Below are 19,722 nucleotides of genomic sequence, written 5' to 3'. Positions count from 1 at the left end.
GGAGGGGCATTGCCACAATGTGAAGCCCTGACTTGGAATTTGGCAGCTTTCTATGTACTTCTCTTTTTTTATCTTTTTAATCTATACTTCTTTAATCTATCATTGCTTAAATTATCATATACACAATAATCACTATAAAATTCATAATTACAATAATATTTCTTCATTTGTCTACAAAGCTTCTTGTAGTCCTATAAACGTATTCAATTGAGTATCATTGTCTTTCAAATAATTCGTAAATTTAGTCCAGTCTTTGATTAATTTCTGGTCCCGCTGTTCTCGGATTCTTGCTTTCTATGTACTTCTCAATACTAAATATGATCAAGTAAAAGGAAATAATCACTACCTCAATTTATTCTAAACCAGAATATATATATATGCACACAATGGAATATTGAGTCCATGGTGGTGATTACGAGAAGGATTTATGTATTGTTTATTAGCAGCACCCTACCTTACAGGATTTTTCGTAAAGATTACGACAAAATGTCCACAAAGCCATTTGAATGCTCAAAGGTTCTATACTTTTTATTTTTAAAAAATGTAGGGGAGCATCGTGTATCAAATAATATTTTAGCTGGTTATCTGCCTTTATAAAACACACTTCTTTCCTGGATATTCTGGAAAGGGACTGTTGTCCTTAATAATGTATATGGTTGACTATTTTCTTACTTCTTATAAAATACATGGCAACCAAAACTCCGTATTTCAAAATGAATATCCCCCACCCCACCCTTCATCGCTTACTTTTCCAATGGGTTAACTTAGCAACGAGCCAGTTCCCTGACAACTGGAATCCGGTCTAGAGGTTTGCCACGTGGTAACTTAGCCGCCTTTGAACATGTGATAGCATATAGGGCTCAAGAAGCACGTGGCGCGCAAGAGGGGGCGTGGCGTTTGAGCGCAAAGAGCGGGAGATGGGCGCTTCGATTGACAGGCCGGCCGCGGCGCAGGCGCACTGGCGCCACTCCGCAGCCCGGCTAAGATGGCGCTGGCTGAGGGAAACGCCGTGGCGGCTTCGGCGCCGGCAGACGAAGAGTCCGAGCCGCCGCCGCCGGCGGCAGTACCGGGGGCGGCAGCTGCTGCCACCTCCTCCAGCGCGGCCCGGCCAGCCCGACTGCCGCTGGCGCGTGTCAAGGCGCTGGTCAAAGCCGACCCGGACGTCAGCCTGGCCAGCCAAGAGGCCATCTTCATTTTGGCGCGCGCTGCGGTGAGCGACTGACTGAGGGAAGCGGTGGGTGGGGTCTCGTGTTTGCCTCGGCCAATCAGGAGGCCGACTGCGTTGGCGCGCGAGCGCGCGGCGGTGATTGACTTAGGTTAAGGCGGTGGGCGGGGCCCCGCTTTTAAGCCTTCGCCAATCAGGAGGCCGGCTTTCGTGGTTGGCGCGAGCTGCGGCGTTTGACGTGAGTTTCTCTCGAGCTAAGGAGGTGGGCGGTCCTGGACTGTTACGCCCTTGCCCAATCAGAAGGCTGTTTTGTCTTCGGCTACGCGGGGACGGGTGGGTACGTGGGTCACCCCTAGCCAATCAGAAGCTTACTTTTGCCCTAAGTCGGGTGAAAGGCGTGACAGAGTGGAAAGGAGGGTGGAAGGTAGGCGGGGCTGAGCAACTTCTGGCTACGGCGATTGGCTGCAAGTTCTAACCACGTGGCGAAGAGAGGGTGGGATTCTGCAAACATATTCCTGATGCTTGTTCTGTTAATTAACCTGGCCAAGTAATTCATTATTACATGCTCCGTATGAATTAATTACAATTGTGGGTGTTCTGATTATAATTATGGCTATTCTTGAATGTTTATCCTAATTGTGAATATTGGTGTGTCTAATACAGTAATCGTAATTATTTTTCTAATGCTCATAATTAATATTATAAGTTTTAGCTCCCCAAATTGTTTATAAATCATCTTATGCTGGTATATTTCCTTGGGACACATGTAAAAGGCAAAGCCTAACTTGGGAGACAGGCAGGATTCATATTTTAAATAAATTCATATATTAATTAATTTAATTTAATAATTTTTATTGTGCTAGCCAGAGGCCATGGCAACATCCGAAGAAGGAAAAAACGAACAAACCAGCAGTTGCCGGATGGGCTAGCGGTCAATTGCAAAGGGGACTCAGATCTAATTTGCACACTTTATTTGAGAATTACTTTTTTATTCTGTGCAATAAGACATTTTGTTGGATTTGACCATGGCTTTATATTAATTAATAATATGATAACCAATACTCTGCAGTAAATAAAGTGCTGATGACACTTAATTATTGATGATTCTACTGTTTTGAGAGAACACTGATATTAAGATTAATAAAATAGGATGTTTTAGTATTGGGATGTACCATTGGTAGTGTTGCTGAGTGAAATTTTTATTTGTTAAGATAAAGCTATTGACCCCACTGTGGCTTTTGGGTCTTCTTCTAACAAACCAACATGGCTGTCCATATTAATGCACAGTATCATAATGCTGTTATACAAATCTATGGCATGAATGTGCTTGAAAATACCATGTACTTCTTTGGACACAGGTGGCGCTGTGGTCTAAACCACTGAGCCTACGATCAGAAGGTCAGTGGTTTGAATCCCCAAGGGGTGAGCTTCCGTTGCTCTGTCCTAGCTCCCGCCAACTTAGCAGTTCGAAAGCACACCAGGGAGAGTAGATAAATAGGTACCTTTTTTGTAGGAAGGTAAACAGTGTTTCCGTGCGCTCTGGCTTCCCTCATGGTGTCCTGTTGCGCCAGAAGCAGTTCAGTCCTGCTGGCCACATGACCCGGAAAGCTGTCTGCGGACAAATGCCAGCTCCCTCTGCCTGAAAGCGAGATGAACGCCACAACCCCATAGTCTCCTTTGACTGGACTTAACTGTCATGGGGTCCTTTACTTTTACCATACTTTACTTTTTTGGACACCTCAACTCAATAAGGATATTGTGGACTTTAAAAAGGCTCAGAAAAGGCAACCAAAATGATCGTGGTGGTGAGACAACTCCCTGATGACGAAGGGTTGCAACATTTGGGGGCGTTTCAGTTCAGAGAAAAAGCAAGAAAGCAGACATATAAGAAAGGCGTATAAAAACTGTGAGAAGGAAGTGAACAGAGAGAAAAGTTTCTCTTCCTCTCTCCATAATGTCAAAAGTCCTGGTCATCCAGCAAAGCTGAATTTTTGGTGATTCAGGACAGACAAAAGTAGATACCTTTTCACACAGTCCATATAAGCTGTTTCCCCCCGCTTTGCTTCCATCCCCATAGGAGTTGTTTGTGGAAACCATTGCAAAAGATGCCTACATCTACGCACAGCAAGGAAAACGGAAAACTCTCCAGAGGAAAGACCTGGGTAAGGAAGTAAAATAACAATAATAATTTTATCATTTATACCCCACCCATCTTGTCTTCCTAATTCTTGAGAACCTAAATGAATGCGTTGACAAGGTTGTAAACCAGAGGAATGCTTCGTGGGTTATCAAAGAACTAAACAAAATGGGGTTGCCGTATTTTGAAAAGTGAGCTTTTTTTTGGGGGGGGCAAAGTTGTTGGGCTTTTTTTTGCAACATCTCCAATAAATAGAAGTTTTCAAGCTATGTTTTAGGGAATTTACCAAAAGAAAATCAACGCTTCCCATATGGGCTGCCATATACCTGGGTTTTCCTGGACATTTTAACTGATTCTTATGTTGAGGTCCCAGCTGGAAGGGGCCACTCCTGGATTCTGCGAGTGACTGATACAGGCATGAACTTGCAGCTCTGCACTGTAAATAGCATGCACAATAAACCTGTTAGAAGACAGGTTGGAGTCTTGCCCAGTTACTTGCGAGCAACCTTACAGGCAGAAAAAGAGTGGCCATATCGGGGATCTGGGGAAGCTGCAAGGGTATGGAGAAGATTTGAACTTAGCTGCCATTAATTCGGAATACACATTTCTGTGATCTGATCCATCCCTGCAGATATCAGTCCTAATTTCCCTTTTACTATTATTTCCTTTTCAAATTGGTGCTCCTGCCGCAGACAACGCCATAGAAGCAATAGACGAGTTTGCGTTTCTGGAAGGTAAGGTTTTGTTTCAAGTTTTCTTTGCGGTATCGCTGCTTTGTCAGAATGGTGAGCTCGCCTTACTTTGGCTCTGAATGGAATGGAATAGAATTTTATTTACAGCCATAGGCCCATACAAGTAAAAAACACATAGATAACAACTTATGCAAGTGGGAACAACAGCCACTAAAACACCACAGTAACAATAAAATACAATAAAATAGAATGGCATACTAAGCCTTAGCTAGCTTGTAGTGCTCCTTGGCGTCGCTTTTGGGTAAGGACAGCGACCAGGAACCTTGCCACTTTCAGGGTCGTATGAGTATCCTTATCCTGCAAGATTTGGGCGAGGTGGAATTCTGGTGGGGTGCCCTCTAGTTTCTGTATGATTGATCCCAGCAAATTTGCCCGTGGCACGTTGAACAAGGGGCAAGCGAACATAATGTGCTGGAGAGGCTCCAGTGTCTCCTTATCACATTCGCACATGGCAGAGGCTTGGCTCCAATTCAGGCGGCGGGTCACTTGGGTCACATCTACAGCATACATTTAAAGTTCATGGCTTCCCCCCAAAGAATCCTGGGAACTGTTAATTTGCCACTCGCAGAGCTATAATTCCTGGCACCCTGAACAAACTACAGTTCCTGCCATTCTTTGGGGGAAGCCATGAACCTCAGAGGTATGGTGTGCATGTGAAGCCAGCAATTTCAAGGCTTTCAAGTTAATTTAAAGTCAAGTTAATTTCAAGAATTAACTTGAAAGTCACCCTGGGTAGCCAGTGTGAATGCCATCCAAAAATGGTTGGAGTCCATTCTCCCATCAGTCCTAGCAGCTATCATAACCAGCAGCCAGGGATTATGGGAGTTGGAGTCCAGGAAATATCACGTGCTCTCACATACCCTTTCCCAGTGCCTTAATGGATGTGTGTGTGGGTTGGATCCTTCAATTGCTCCAACAGTGTGTTTTGCGGCTTGTGGGCATATGAGATGGTGTTTGTTTTTTTGTTTTTTTGTTAGGAATTTTTTTATTAATTTTCAACATCAAACAACAAACAAACAAGAAATAAACCACACAAATACAAATATAACAATACTACAATTACAAGAACAAGAACAAAGAAAAAGAAAAAGAAACTTATACATACCTAACACACGAACACTGGAACAATACAAACTTATTGTTTAAATCTAATTTCAAATCTTAATTGGGGACTTCCCCCGTTCTCTCATCTTCGTTCAGTTATAATTTACTTTAGTAACTTTGTAACTATTTTATCATTCATTCACCATTATTCTTAATCCAAATCCAATAACATCTAACTTATCACTATTAACTTATTTCTAACCTCCTTAAAATAAAAATTCCATATACAATACTTCTTCTATACTATTTTGATCTAACATTGTATAACTAAAGCCACTTATATTTACTGATTCTGCTTCAAATGTCCCAATTTTTCACGATTTTTAAAATCTTTAAATTTCTTCCAATCTTCTTGCACCTTCTCCTCCCTCTGGTCTCGGAGTTTCGCGGTGAGATGGTGTTTGAAATCCTTTTGATGGCAACTTGAGATGTAAAGGAGTGATTTGTTTGGTTGGCCTTGGGTTTAAGAGCTAAGGCCTCCAAACAACAATACAGTATCTGGAATATTTTATTTTTATTTATTTTCTAGTAGAAAAGTGTTTCCCCATTGCCACTTCTCCACTCAGTCACACACACCCCTACCAGATTTGCAAACTGGAGGAAAAGGCATTTGAAGGGGTGTGTGGGTGTGTGTTTCTAATTCAACCTCTTCCTTCAAAAACAGGGTCTTGTGGCTATTGCAACCCTCAAACTATCCCAAAATACTATGGGGTACAGTAGGTTAGGACTCTGTGCTGTCTCATTCTGTGTAGATCCAGGCCCGGTTTTTGGAACAAAGTTCGCTGAATCGGTTCAAAAGTCTCTGAACTGCATGTGAAAGTAGCTTCCACAATTGCTGGGCGAACTGAACCTGAATTAAATTTGTTTGGTGGTAGAAGTTGGAATGACTTCTAGTTTATCATCGCATCCATTCTCTTATATGTATTTTTTAGTCTCCAGAGCAGCCTTTCGCAGCCTTGGGTCTCCAGATATTCTTGAGTTACAGATCCCATTATCCCTGACCGCTGGCCATGCTGGCTAGGAATGATGGGAGTTGTAGTCCAACCCTTTGGGCCTTGAAGGTTCGTGATCCTAATAGTTGAAAAAATTAAATTAAACCATTCGCATTCCGTTGTGTGTGTGTGTTTTCTGATGTTTTCTTAGTCTTCTTAAGTATATTTTATGCTTTAGCACGTCAGTTTGTAACAACCCGAATGCTGAGAAGCAGAACAGAAGCCAAGGCACAGCTGATAAAAATGGATAAATTTAGACCCCTTCCTAAAGGCATGAACGTGAACTGGAATTAGTTCCTCTTTAAAATGAAACTTTCCTTTTTTTTTTTTTTTAAAGATTTTATTATTTTTCCATATGCATATATAAAGAAAACAAAACATACACCAATACACTAAAAATACAGAATACAATAAACAATAAACAAATCAAACAATAACACAATAAACATAAGAAAAACACATACAAACCTGTCTAAACACTAATCTTTATCTCGTTCTTATTTTATCTTCTAAGCATAAGGGGGACTTCCCCCACCCCCTCCACTGCATTGTTATTCCAATATACTTTAGGTAGCTATATATCTACTTTCATAACTATTAACCTTCTTATTTGTCCTTAGATTCCTTTACTAAAAAAAAACATAGTTCTTAATCTATTCTTAAAATCTTCAGACATTCTTATTTATATCTTGTACTATAAAATTCTTACCAAATCTTTAACTTAAATTTATCTAGCTAAAGCCTGTTCAATAGCTAATTCTGCTCAGATATTCAATTTTACATCATTAACTAAGTAATCCTTAAATTTCTTCCAATCCTTCGACACCTTCTCCTCCCTCTGGTCTCGGATTCTCGCGGTCAGTTCAGCAAGCTCCATAAAGTCCATTAACTTCATCTGCCATTCTTCCACCGTTGGAATCTCTTCACCCTTCCAATTTCTTGCCAGTAAAATTCTAGCTGCTGTTGTGGCATACATAAAAAATACTCTGTCTCGACTGGGTATCTGTTCGTTGGTCATGCTCAAAAGGAAAGCCTCTGGTTTCTTACTAAAGGTAATTTTCATTACCTTTTTGAGTTCATTGTAAATCTTATCCCAGAAAGCTTTAACCCTTGGGCATGTCCACCACATATGATAAAAGGTACCTTCCACTGATTTGCACTTCCAACACAGGTTGGTCATTGACGGGTTCATCTTAGCAATCTTGACTGGTGTTAAATACCATCTATATATCATTTTCATAATGTTTTCTCTTAGGTTATTACAAGCTGTAAATTTGATACCTTCCTTCCACAGTCTTTCCCAGTCCTCTAACATAATGTTATGTCCCACATCCTTTGCCCAATCTATCATTGTTGATTTAACCATTTCATCCTTCGTATGCCACTCTAGCAACAAATTATACATTTTGGAAAGATTTTTTGAATTCGATTCTATTAGCTCTGTTTCCAGTTTTGATTTTTCGACTTGAAAACCAATCTTCTTGTCTGCTTTAAAAATCTCATAAATTTGATGATATTGCAGCCAGTCGGTGACCTCGCTTTTTACCTGATCATAACCTTTCAATTTAAACGATTCACCTTCCTGCTGCAATATATCTGCATATCTTAACCATCTTGCAGACATATTAGGTCTCTTATACGCCTTGGCCTCCACCGGTGAAATCCATCTAGGAGTCTTTCTCTCTAACAAGTCTTTATATCTCACCCAAACCTGGTACAAGGCCTTTCTAACAATATGATTTTTAAAAGTCTTGTGGACCTTAGCCTTGTCATACCAAAGATAGGCGTGCCAACCGAACATGTTATCAAAGCCTTCCAAATCTAAGACATCAGTATTTTCCAGTTTAAACCAATCTTTCAGCCAGCAAAAGGCCGCCGCTTCGAAATAAATCTTTAAGTCCGGCAGAGCAAAGCCTCCTCTCTCTTTAGAGTCCGTTAAAATCTTGAATTTAATTCTAGGCTTTTTTCCCTGCCATATAAATTTTGATAGGTCCTTTTGCCATGTTTTAAAACAGTCCAACTTATCTAAAATTGGAATGGCTTGAAATAAAAACAGCATCCTTGGTAAGACATTCATCTTCACCGCAGCTATTCTGCCCATCAGTGAGAGTTTCAGTCTTGTCCATATCTCTAAGTCCTTTTTTATCTCGGTCCACAGCTTCTCATAATTGTCCTTATACAGGTTCAGGTTTTTTGCAGTGAGATTGATCCCTAGATATTTTACTTTCTTGGCAAAATTGAGGCCAGTAGATTCATGTAGCTCTTGTATTTGTTCTGTTTTCATATTTTTAGTCAACACTTTGGTCTTCTGTTTGTTAAGTTTGAAGCCGGCTACCTGCCCATACTTCTCAATTAATTCCAATGCTTTGGGGACACTACTTTCAGGGTCTTGTAGGGATAACATTAAGTCATCTGCAAAGGCACGTACCTTGTATTCCTTCTCTCCCACCCTAATTCCTTTAATCTGGTTCTCTTTTCGTAACATATTTAGAAGAACCTCCAGGACCGTAATAAATAATAAAGGGGAGATAGGGCACCCTTGTCTTGTTCCTTTTTCCACTCTAATCTCCTCCGATATCACACTGTTGATTATAATTTTTGCTTTTTGTTCTGTATATACGGCATTAATGCCATTCAAAAATCGTTGTCCGACTGCCATTCTTTCCAGATTTTTCTTCATAAATGTCCAAGAAATATTGTCAAAGGCTTTTTCTGCATCTATAAACATCAGTGCTGCATCTATATTTATGTTTTTTTCCAGTTTCTCTAAGATGTCCACGACGATTCTAGTATTGTTATTTAGTTGTCTACCTGGTAAAAAACCTGCTTGATCTTTATGTATATATTCCTTAAGCACTCTTTTTAATCTTGTAGCCATGACGTTCGCAAAAATCTTATAGTCCACGTTTAACAAAGAAATTGGACGGTAATTTTTCATATTAGTCTTATCTGTATCTGGTTTCGGGATCAGTGTGATATAGGCCTCTTTCCATGTCTCTGGTGCCCTATCTCCTTCTAGTATTTTATTGCAAACTTCTTTTAAAGGCTGTGATAGCCAATCTTTCAAACATTTGTAGTATTTTGCAGTCAAACCATCTGGTCCTGGGGCCTTTCCTATCTGCATATTGTTAATTGCTTCTTCGATCTCTTGTGTCGAAATAGGGTGGTTGAGTATTCTTGATTTGTCTTCTGGGACTTTTTGCAATCCATTTTTCTCCAGGAATTGGTCAATCTCTATTTCGTCTATCTTCTCCTCCTTGTACAGTTGTTTATAAAACCTTTGAAAATGCCATCTAATTTCCTCTGGATTCTCCACCATCTTTCCATTTACTACCAAGTTGTTGATGATATTTGCTTTTTGTCTTTTCTTTAATTGCCAAGCTAGTAGTTTTCCACATTTATTTGCTGACTCGAAGGATCTCTGTTTCATCATTTTGATCTTCCATTCGATATCTTGATTTATGATTTTAGCGTATTGGGATTGCAAATATTTTATTTCTTTTTGTATTTTTTGGTTCTTGGGGTGTCCTCTTAATTCTTTCTCTTTCCCTTGGATTAATTTCAAAAGTCTTTCCATTTCTGCGTTTTGTTGTCTCTTCTTTTTTGCCTTTTCACTTATCAGGAACCCTCTCATTACTGCCTTGCTTGCATCCCAAACAGTCCTCTTTTCCACCTCCGAATTTAAATTAAATTGGAAATACTCCTTCATCTTTTTTACTGCCCTTTCTACTAGCTTGGTATCTCTCATCAAGGTATCATCCATTCTCCATCTAAAAGAGTCCTTGGAAATTAGTTTTAGATTTGCTTGTACAGGATTATGGTCTGAATATGTTTTAGGGCCAATTTCTGCTTTACATAATTTCGGTGTCAATTCATTCGATATCCAAATGTAATCTATTCTCGACCATGACTGCTGAGGTTCACTGAAAAAAGTTGCCTCTGTTTCCATAGGGTTTCTTAGCCTCCAGGCATCCACCAAATTTAAATTGTCAACCATTTCGAAAAAGGTCTTTGGCAGTTTCCCCTCATTTGTTAATTTAGTCCTCTGGGATCTATCCATTAATGTGGAAACTGCCCCATTGAAATCTCCAAGGCATATTATTTTGTAATCCAAGTATTCCAACAGCAGATCATGGATCTTTTTGTAAAAAATTGACTTACTATCATTAGGTGCATAAAGTCCCAGAATCAGGAATTTTTCGCCTTGTACTTTAATTTCAATTGCAATGTACCTCCCTTCTTCATCTTTAAATAGCTGTCTTGGGCTGTATTTCTCTTTTACATATATTACCACTCCTCTCTTCTTGACTTTATCCGATGATATAAATTCTTGGCCTAGTTTTTTGTTTTGTAGAATTCTTCTATGTCGTCGAACCACATGGGTCTCCTGTAGACATATTATGTCTAGATTCTTTTTTTCCAAACTATAAAACACTCTGTGTCTCTTTGGTCTCTGGTTCAATCCCCGAACATTCCATGTCATCAATTTTAGAGCCATTTTGAATCTTTAATCTGATCCTCCTGTAGCTAGGTCTTTCTTATCTTTTTCTGAGTCTCTTGGGTCTCCTGTTCCTGGTAGTGGAAGCTCTCCTGGTGTCCCTGGAGGTGGAAACACCCCAGGTAGTCGGTACATATACGCTGGGTCCAAAGCAGAACCCTTGAAGTCTTCCAAATGTTTGTCTAGAAACTTTTGCTTATCAGCCGGAGATCTTATCCTGATTCTTTTTTCTTTAAACATAAAAGTCAGTCCTTCTGGAAATTCCCAGCTAAAGGAGGTGTTCCTTCTTCTTAGCTCAGTTGTTAGGTCGTTATAAGATGCTCTTTTATCCAGGAAAAATTTGGGGATGTCTTTAAAAAGCACAACTCTGTTCTGCTGTACCACTAGATTGTTCTTGTAGTGCAGGTCCAAGATGTAATCTCTTTGGTATCTGTTGTTCAACACAATAAGACAGTCACTCACCGTCTTGGAGCTTTTCTTTCCTTTTGTGCCAAATCTGAAGGCCTTCACTATGAGTGCTGAGACGTCTTCTTCTTTCAGATGCCAAAATGTTGAGAATTGAGTTACAATATAGTCCTTTAGGCTTCCTTCCTCCAATTCTGGTAAGCCCCTGAGACGGATGTTTCCTTCCCTCTGTTGTAGTTGCAGAAACGCGAGAGACTCTTCCACGCTTCTCTGCCTGGATCCAATTTTTTCTATATTCTCCAGGTCAATATTGTCTAACTTCTGTTCCACTGTCCGAATTTTCTCTTTTACTACCTTAATTTCCTCTGTCTCCTTTTTTAAGACAGTTACTTCCTGAGCAACTTTATTAATTTCTTCTCTGTTTTTCCTCACGTTTTGCTCAATTTGACCAATAGATGTTTCAAGTCTTTGAGAGGATTCTTTTATTTCTGCTTGTAGTTTCTCCGTTGCAGAGTTTACTGTTGAATTAACAGAGTTTACTGAGGATTGTGTCTGTTTCACATCCTCAGAAACTTTTTTCAGTCCTTCTGTAATTTCTGCAATACTTGAAGTTAGTTTCTCAATAGCCTGGGCCATTTGTTCTTGTGTAGTTAAAGAAAAGGAGCTCTTTCTTTGTTGTGTTTTAGCTCTTGTGCTTTCTTGCATATCTTGTTCACTTTGCAGCTGCAATCTCAAGGTCACACCAGTTTTAGTAATTGTCCCAGACATTCACAGTAGAAAGCCAACAGTCCCAAAAATCAACACCAGGTGGCCAGCACTTCTATCCAGATAACAAAGAGGCAACAGAGCAGAGCCAGAAGTCCCAGGCAACCCAGGCAGTTTCAACCAGTTCCAGCCCTCCAAAAAAAATAGGCAAAGATCCTTAAAGTTTAAAGTTCTAAAGTCTCTCAAAAGTCAAGAAGAAGTTAATTTCCAACAGTCCAAGGCAACAATATAATTTTACATAGTGTATCCACCAAGTCCACAATGTTTCCTGGGCTGCAGACAGCCACAAAAAAAGTTTATTCAGTCTCTCTCTGGAAACAGTTGCAAAAAAAAAATAATCCAAGGGGGAGAAATGGCAACTAAGTTACGCTGCCTGCTTACTGACCCGGAATCCTATCCAGAGGGTGAAGCAGTGACTTCTTCAGTTACCATTCTCAGTTTTAAGTCTTTATAAACAATTTAAACAACTTTAAAATCACTTTTACGAAGTTCAGCAGAGTTAGCAAAACTTTTTCCCGTTAGTCGCGGCTTAGCGCTCTTGCCGCTACCTCGCTCTATCAGCAGTTCAAAGAGAGCGGGCTTCCTTTTGAAGTTTCTCTGTAAGTTTTCAAAAGTCTTAATTCCAGCAAGAAAAGCAAGTTTACTTACAGAGTCTCTACTGTAATCCAAGTTAGGAAGTGCCAGATGCTCAGGAAAGGCGGAATCGCTGCTTCGTTCCTCAGGGGCAGCCGACTCTTCAGTCCCGTGTCAGCGCTCCGTTCACCCGTTCTCCCCCCTTACGAGGGTCGATCGGGAGCGGAGATGGCACGTCTTAATCCAAATCCAATAACATCTAACTTATCACTATTAACTTATTTCTAACCTCCTTAAAATAAAAATTCCATATACAATACTTCTTCTATACTATTTTGATCTAACATTGTATAACTAAAGCCACTTATATTTACTGATTCTGCTTCAAATGTCCCAATTTTTCACGATTTTTAAAATCTTTAAATTTCTTCCAATCTTCTTGCACCTTCTCCTCCCTCTGGTCTCGGAGTTTCGCGGTGAGATGGTGTTTGAAATCCTTTTGATGGCAACTTGAGATGTAAAGGAGTGATTTGTTTGGTTGGCCTTGGGTTTAAGAGCTAAGGCCTCCAAACAACAATACAGTATCTGGAATATTTTATTTTTATTTATTTTCTAGTAGAAAAGTGTTTCCCCATTGCCACTTCTCCACTCAGTCACACACACCCCTACCAGATTTGCAAACTGGAGGAAAAGGCATTTGAAGGGGTGTGTGGGTGTGTGTTTCTAATTCAACCTCTTCCTTCAAAAACAGGGTCTTGTGGCTATTGCAACCCTCAAACTATCCCAAAATACTATGGGGTACAGTAGGTTAGGACTCTGTGCTGTCTCATTCTGTGTAGATCCAGGCCCGGTTTTTGGAACAAAGTTCGCTGAATCGGTTCAAAAGTCTCTGAACTGCATGTGAAAGTAGCTTCCACAATTGCTGGGCGAACTGAACCTGAATTAAATTTGTTTGGTGGTAGAAGTTGGAATGACTTCTAGTTTATCATCGCATCCATTCTCTTATATGTATTTTTTAGTCTCCAGAGCAGCCTTTCGCAGCCTTGGGTCTCCAGATATTCTTGAGTTACAGATCCCATTATCCCTGACCGCTGGCCATGCTGGCTAGGAATGATGGGAGTTGTAGTCCAACCCTTTGGGCCTTGAAGGTTCGTGATCCTAATAGTTGAAAAAATTAAATTAAACCATTCGCATTCCGTTGTGTGTGTGTGTTTTCTGATGTTTTCTTAGTCTTCTTAAGTATATTTTATGCTTTAGCACGTCAGTTTGTAACAACCCGAATGCTGAGAAGCAGAACAGAAGCCAAGGCACAGCTGATAAAAATGGATAAATTTAGACCCCTTCCTAAAGGCATGAACGTGAACTGGAATTAGTTCCTCTTTAAAATGAAACTTTCCAAGCTACTTTCCAAGCTAATGTTAAAACGGTAGCTGCCTTGATTCGAAAACCACCTATTTCACGGTCTGCCTGCTCCTCTGTTTAATTCTGTAGGTACTCTGGACTGACGCAAGAAAGAGGAATCCCTGGAAGGAGAGATTGGAACAGAACGTGCTGTGCAAAAGGGACGGAAGGAAAAGTTCCCAGGGAGATGAAGGGCCTGTTTCTGCCTGCCAGGCTTGGTGGATTTGAAATGGCCCTGAATTTGAAACAGGATCTGTTGTAAATTGCTTTGTATATACCCCAAACCTTGTGGTTTCTCCAAAGTCTGTATGTTGTTGTTTTTTACTCTAAATACATACATTTTTTCCCAATACCTCTGTTGTGCAGTACAGTGTTGTGTATGTCACCTCTTGGCCACCTGGTCTCTACCTTGCAATTCCTAATATAAAACACGCATTGGTAAGGTAAAGGGACCCCTGACCGTTAGGTCCAGTCGCAGACGACTCTGGGGTTGCGGTGGTCATCTCGCTTTACTGGCCGTGGGAGCCGGCGTACAGCTTCCGGGTCATGTGGCCAGCATGACAAAGCTGCTTCTGGCGAACCAGAGCAGCGCATGGAAACGCCGTTTACCTTCCCGCCGGAGCGGTACCTATTTATCTACTTGCACTTTGACGTTCTTTCAAACTGCTAGTTGGGCAGGAGCTGGGACCGAGCAACGGGAGCTCACCCCGTCATTGCGGGGATTCGAACCGCCGACCTTCTGGTCGGCAAGCCCTAGGCTCTGTGGTTTAACCCACAGCGCCACCTGGGTCACACGCATTGGTACGTTCTCATTAAAACATTGGCATCAGAAGTGGCTGCGATTAAAACACGCAGTTTCAATAGCCCCGTTAAACATAGCGCCGCAATTAAAACAGGTGACTTGGGGTCAAAGAAATCGAGGGAATGTGTGTGTAAAAAAGGGGGGGCTGGCAGGTTGCCAGTGCAGATGGGGGGCATCTCATATTTCAGCAGGGTGTGCATTTCACAGCAATGATGCTGCTGGTGAAAAAGCATGCCTGTTAGTCGCTGATAATCATTGAGCCATTGTAAGACAGACCAGGTTGCATTGGGAATGTTGATTCTCAAGAGCCATTCCCTCTTTGGCGTTGTTTTTTAAAATCTCTGCTCTCGTTAAGCATTTGTGGGGGCTGGTAATGATCTTTGCCTATCTCGACTCCTGGCCTCATTGCTTGGTTCCCTCTCGCTATCACTGGGTAACTGCAAACATATTTCCTTTTTTTCAGATTTCTTTTATTTCAAGATTCAAAGTTACGTTTTATCACTCAACAGCTGTAACCCTTATTCTACAATGCTAATCTCTTCCTGCTCACCCACCCTTGATATTTATAATCGCGATTACGTACAACTGTGTCTTGAAATACCCAGTCTCATCCTCTTTAACAGGTTTCTCAATGTATTCTGCTATTTTTCCTTAAAACTCCAAACCCCGCTGTGGACTTCGCTAACAGAGAATTGTTTTTTTAATGGACTGGAAAACGTTTCCCGTCCTCCTTGAAAGATTCTAGATTTGTGTCTCTTATCAGAGCTGTCAGTTTGGCAGCCTCTGTATATTCCATGATTTTCATCAGCCATTCTTCTTTTGAGGGTAGTGTTTATTCCTTCCACTCCTGTGCATAAGGATTTTTGTCGCTGTGTTTACATACATAAATACAGTTGAAGCTTCCTTTGGAATTTTGCTGTCTAGTATCTCCAGCAGGAAGGCCTTGGGAAAAATAATGTTTGTTTGTTTGTTTTTAAACTTCATTGTATATCATGTCCCCAAAGGGAAATATGTTTTCTGAGCGTTTTTACCTTTACTTTGCCGTCACAAAAAGTTTGGGCTCTTTTGCACTTGCAAAGATAGTAACCCAAAGTGACTTGCGATATATAAACACATACACAAGGAGAAGGGGATGACAGGAAGAGGTGGTTGGACAGTGTTCTCAAAGCTACCAACATGAGTCGATGACTAAAGTGCGGGAGGCAGTGGAAGACAGGAGTGCCTGGCGTGCTCCGGTCCATGGGGTCACGAAGAGGCGGACACGACTGAACGATACGGCTGCATCAATAGGAGTATAGCGTCTAGATCCAGGGAAGTAATAGCACCACTGTATTCTGCTCTGGTCAGACCTCACCTGGAATACTGTGTCCATTTCTGGGCACCACAGTTCAAGAAGGATACTGAGAAGCTGGAACGTGTCCAGAGGAGGGCAACCAAAATGGTCAAAGGCCTGGAAACGATGCCTTAGGAGGAACGGCTTAGGGAGCTGGGTATGTTTAGCCTGGAGAAGAGAAAGTTGAGGGGTGATATGATAGCCATGTTCAAATATATAAAAGGATGTCATACAGAGGAGGGAGAAAGGTTGTTTTCTGCTGCTCCAGAGAAGCGGACACGGAGCAATGGATTCAAACTACAAGAAAGAAGATTCCACCTAAACATTAGGAAGAACTTCCTGACAGTAAGAGCTGTTGGACAGTGGGATTTGCTGCCAAGGAGTGTGGTGGAGTCTCCTCCTTTGGAGGTCTTTAAGCGGAGGCTTGACAGCCATCTGTCAGGAATGCTTTGATGGTGTTTCCTGCTTGGCAGAGGGTTGGACTGGATGGCCCTTGGGGTCTCTTCCAACTCTAGGATTCTATGACTAAACAACAACAACAAATATTAACACCCTGTGCTGTGTCTTGCTTTATTCCCGTAGTAGCAGTTTTATTGTTCCGCTATAAACCATTGCAAAAGGAACATTCAGAGTAGAGTCCCAGATTTAGCTGTTAATTCTCTAGTTGCGTCGACACAAAAGAACGTAGAACAAAATAAAATAAAAAATTCCTTCCAGTAGCACCTTAGAGACCAACTAAGTTTGTTCTTGGTATGAGCTTTCGTGTGCATGCACACTTCATCAGATACCACGAAAGCTCTTACCAAGAACAAACTTAGTTGGTCTCTAAGGTGCTACTGGAAGGAATTTTATTTTATTTTATTTTGTTTTGACTATGGCAGACCAACACGGCTACCCACCTGTAACAAAAGAACTTAGTTTTCATTATTGGGTGGGTGGGTGGGGAGATAACAGACTTGCAAAGACTAAACACAGATGCTTTCTCCTGAGAGTCCCGAGAGGAGAGCTATGTAAGGAACAATATCCTCAGGCAATTTCTTAAAATGGCCTTGTGAAAAAGCACAGGGGGTGTGACATAAAATCTCAGTTCCGTAACAGTGTTCCCTGAGTGCAGCTCTAAAGCAATGAGATCCAAATAGTTTCTGGTGATCTGGTGTGAGATGCAATGCCATCTGATTCACTCCAAACCTGTGCCAAACTTTGGCAAATGTTTTCCTGTGTTTTTCAGCGAAAAACCTGTGCCGGTTTGAAGTGAATTGTATAGTGTTTGTGTGACCTTGTGACTCCCAGAAGTTTGAGGGTCTGTGGCTCTGCGGGGTGCTGCAAAACGGGGTCTTCGCTTCAAAACCTTTTGCCCAAATTTGGCGCCCCTTTTGGAGTGAATGGGACAAATCTGGGTTTTGGGGTGTTAACTATGAATCTCGGTTTGATGCATCCATTACTCGATTGTGGGGCACTGCAAAACATGGGGGTCTTCGCTGCAAGATACAGGCAAAACTTTGCCACTAGTTTCAAGGGGATCACATATTTTGGGGTTCACAGTTAATGAAGCTCACGGATTGTTGTTGTTCAGTCGTTCAGTCATGTCCAATTCTTCGTGACCCCATGGACCAGAGCACGCCAGGCACCCCTATCCTCCACTGCCTCTCGCAGTTTGGCCAAACTCATGCTAGTCGCTTCGAGAACACTGTCCCACCATCTCATCCTCCGTCGTCCCCTTCTCCTTGTGCCCTCCATCTTTCCCAACATCAGGGTCTTTTCTAGGGAGTCTTCTCTTCTCATGAGGTGGCCAAAGTACTGGAGCCTCAACTTCTGTCCTTCTAGTGAGCACTCAGGGCTGATTTCTTTGAGAATGGATAGGTTTGATCTTCTTGCAGTCCGTGGGACTCTCAAGAGTCTCCTCCAACACCAGAATTCAAAAGCATCAATTCTTCGGCGATCAGTCTTCTTTATGGTCCAGCTCTCACTTCCGTACATTACTACTGGGAAAACCATAGCTTTAACTATACGGACCTTTGTCGGCAAGGTGATGTCTTTGCTTTTTAAGATGCTGTCTAGGTTTGCCATTGCTTTTCTCCCAAGAAGCAGGCGTCTTCTAATTTCGTGACTGCTGTCACCATCTGCAGTGATCATGGAACCCAAGAAAGTGAAATCTCTCACTGCCTCCATTTCTTCCCCTTCTATTTGCCGGGAGGTGATGGGACCAGTGGCCACGGATTAGGGCCCCCCCCTTAAAAAAAACGGCCTTTGGACATGCCGGCTTCAATCCCTTTTCAAACCTACTTGAAAACATCCCTCCAGGGACTTGAGAATTTAATGAGTTTTCAAGTGGGGGGCTCCTGGAGAGGAAGCTTGCCCTTTTCCTCCTTTGATCTTCCCTCCAGACATGTCTCCATCCCATCTCAGGTGCCTCAGAGGTGCTGCCGCAAGAGATAACACTTTCCTGCCAAGGGCCAAGCCCCATTTTGGCAGCCGCCTCTGATTAACCCAGGAGATAAAGAGATCCCTGTAGCAGAGAATCTCCCAGCCCAGAAGGATGCTCTTTCTCTCCTGGTTGGTTTGTCTCTCCAGCTCTCTCAGTAAGTCTTATTTCTTCCTTGCTTTTTGGGTGTGCTGGGTTCAGGGAGCTGCCGGCGGGGGGGGGGGGGAGGCATAGCTGTCAACCTTTTCCCTTTTTGCGGGAAATTCCCTTATTATAGCATTGGGAAACAGTAGGGAGGGTTGACAGCTATGCGGGGGGACGGGACGCCTTCTCAAGTGTCGCGTGCGCAGGGCCGGATTTAGGTTTGATGAGGCCCTCAGCTACTGAAGGTAACCCAGAAAAAACTGCCTGTGGACAAACGCCGGCTCCCTCAGCCTGTAAAGCGGGATGAGCGCTGCAACCCCAGAGTCGTCCGCGACTGGACCTAACGATCAGGGGTACCTTAACTTTTACCTTAGGGCCTCATCAAGCCTAAATCCGGCCCTGTATGGAAGGGATCACAAAGGTCCTCTAGCCCAACCCCATTCCCCCCCCCCAACTTGGCGCTCAAACCCACAACCTTGGGATTAAGAGTCTTGTGCTCTGCTGAATGAGCCGTTCCTTTAAAGGTAAAGGTAAAGGGACCCCTGACCTGCTTTTAGGGAGATGGAGGTTCTTCCCGGTTTCAGCCCCAGAGTATGACCGAGAGGGATCCCTGCCCATGGCAAACCGAGCTGATGGACTATGCCGAGATGGCGAAGCCGACTGGGAAACTCAGAAACCAAGAGGACAAGAACTTTATAAAAGAAGGGGAATAATTTATAAGTTATTTAGGAGGCCACTGTAAGCGGATGGAAACAAAAGCAGGGTTTTGATTTCCCTTGCAGTGTAAAAAATACCATGGATAATATGGTTTGATATAAAAATTGGAGAATGGGTGAATCTGCAGTAAAGGGAAAGGGACCCCTGACCGTTAGGTCCAGTCGTGGACGACTCTGGGGTTGCGGCGCTCATCTCGCTTTACTGGCCGAGGGAGCCGGCGTACAGCTTCCGGGTCATGTGGCCAGCATGACTAAGCCACTTCCGTGCGAGCAGCGCACGGAAACGCCGTTTACCTTCCCGCCGGAGCGGTACCTATTTATCTACTTGCACCTTGATGTGCTTTTGAACTGCTAGGTGGGCAGGAGCAGGGACCGAGCAACGGGATCTCACCCTGTCACGGGGATTCGAACCGCCGACCTTCTGATCGGCAAGCCCTAGACTCTGTGGTTTAACCCACAGCGCCACCCTTAGTTTCCTTTAAAGGCTTTCCCGGGTGTTAAGCTGGCGCAACC

General features: G+C 42.4%; 1 protein-coding gene across 1 annotated transcript; it reads left to right on the top strand.

Annotated features, from left to right (window-relative positions):
* Positions 1-959: 959 nt before the first annotated feature.
* On the top strand, positions 960-14,123 carry POLE4 (DNA polymerase epsilon 4, accessory subunit). The gene is made up of 4 exons (XM_033136581.1): positions 960-1,210; positions 3,243-3,327; positions 3,995-4,036; positions 13,883-14,123. The coding sequence occupies exons 1-4, from the start codon at positions 986-988 to the stop codon at positions 13,894-13,896; spliced, it is 366 nt and encodes a 121-aa protein (XP_032992472.1). The 5' UTR covers positions 960-985; the 3' UTR covers positions 13,897-14,123.
* Positions 14,124-19,722: the final 5,599 nt, after the last annotated feature.

The sequence above is a fragment of the Lacerta agilis genome, chromosome 18 (assembly GCF_009819535.1).
Source record: "Lacerta agilis isolate rLacAgi1 chromosome 18, rLacAgi1.pri, whole genome shotgun sequence".
Classification (NCBI taxonomy): Eukaryota; Metazoa; Chordata; class Lepidosauria; order Squamata; family Lacertidae; genus Lacerta; species Lacerta agilis.
Note: the sequence above shows the minus strand (reverse complement) of the source record. Positions and strands in the feature narration are given on the sequence as shown.

Excerpts from the sequence above, each read along its gene's own strand:
- POLE4 (XM_033136581.1), top strand. The coding sequence starts at position 986 with ATGGCGCTGGCTGAGGGAAACGCCGTGGCGGCTTCGGCGCCGGCAGAC. Across the intron at positions 1,211-3,242 it reads TCATTTTGGCGCGCGCTGCG|GAGTTGTTTGTGGAAACCAT; the intron begins GTGAGCGACTGA and ends CCATCCCCATAG. Across the intron at positions 3,328-3,994 it reads TCTCCAGAGGAAAGACCTGG|ACAACGCCATAGAAGCAATA; the intron begins GTAAGGAAGTAA and ends CTCCTGCCGCAG.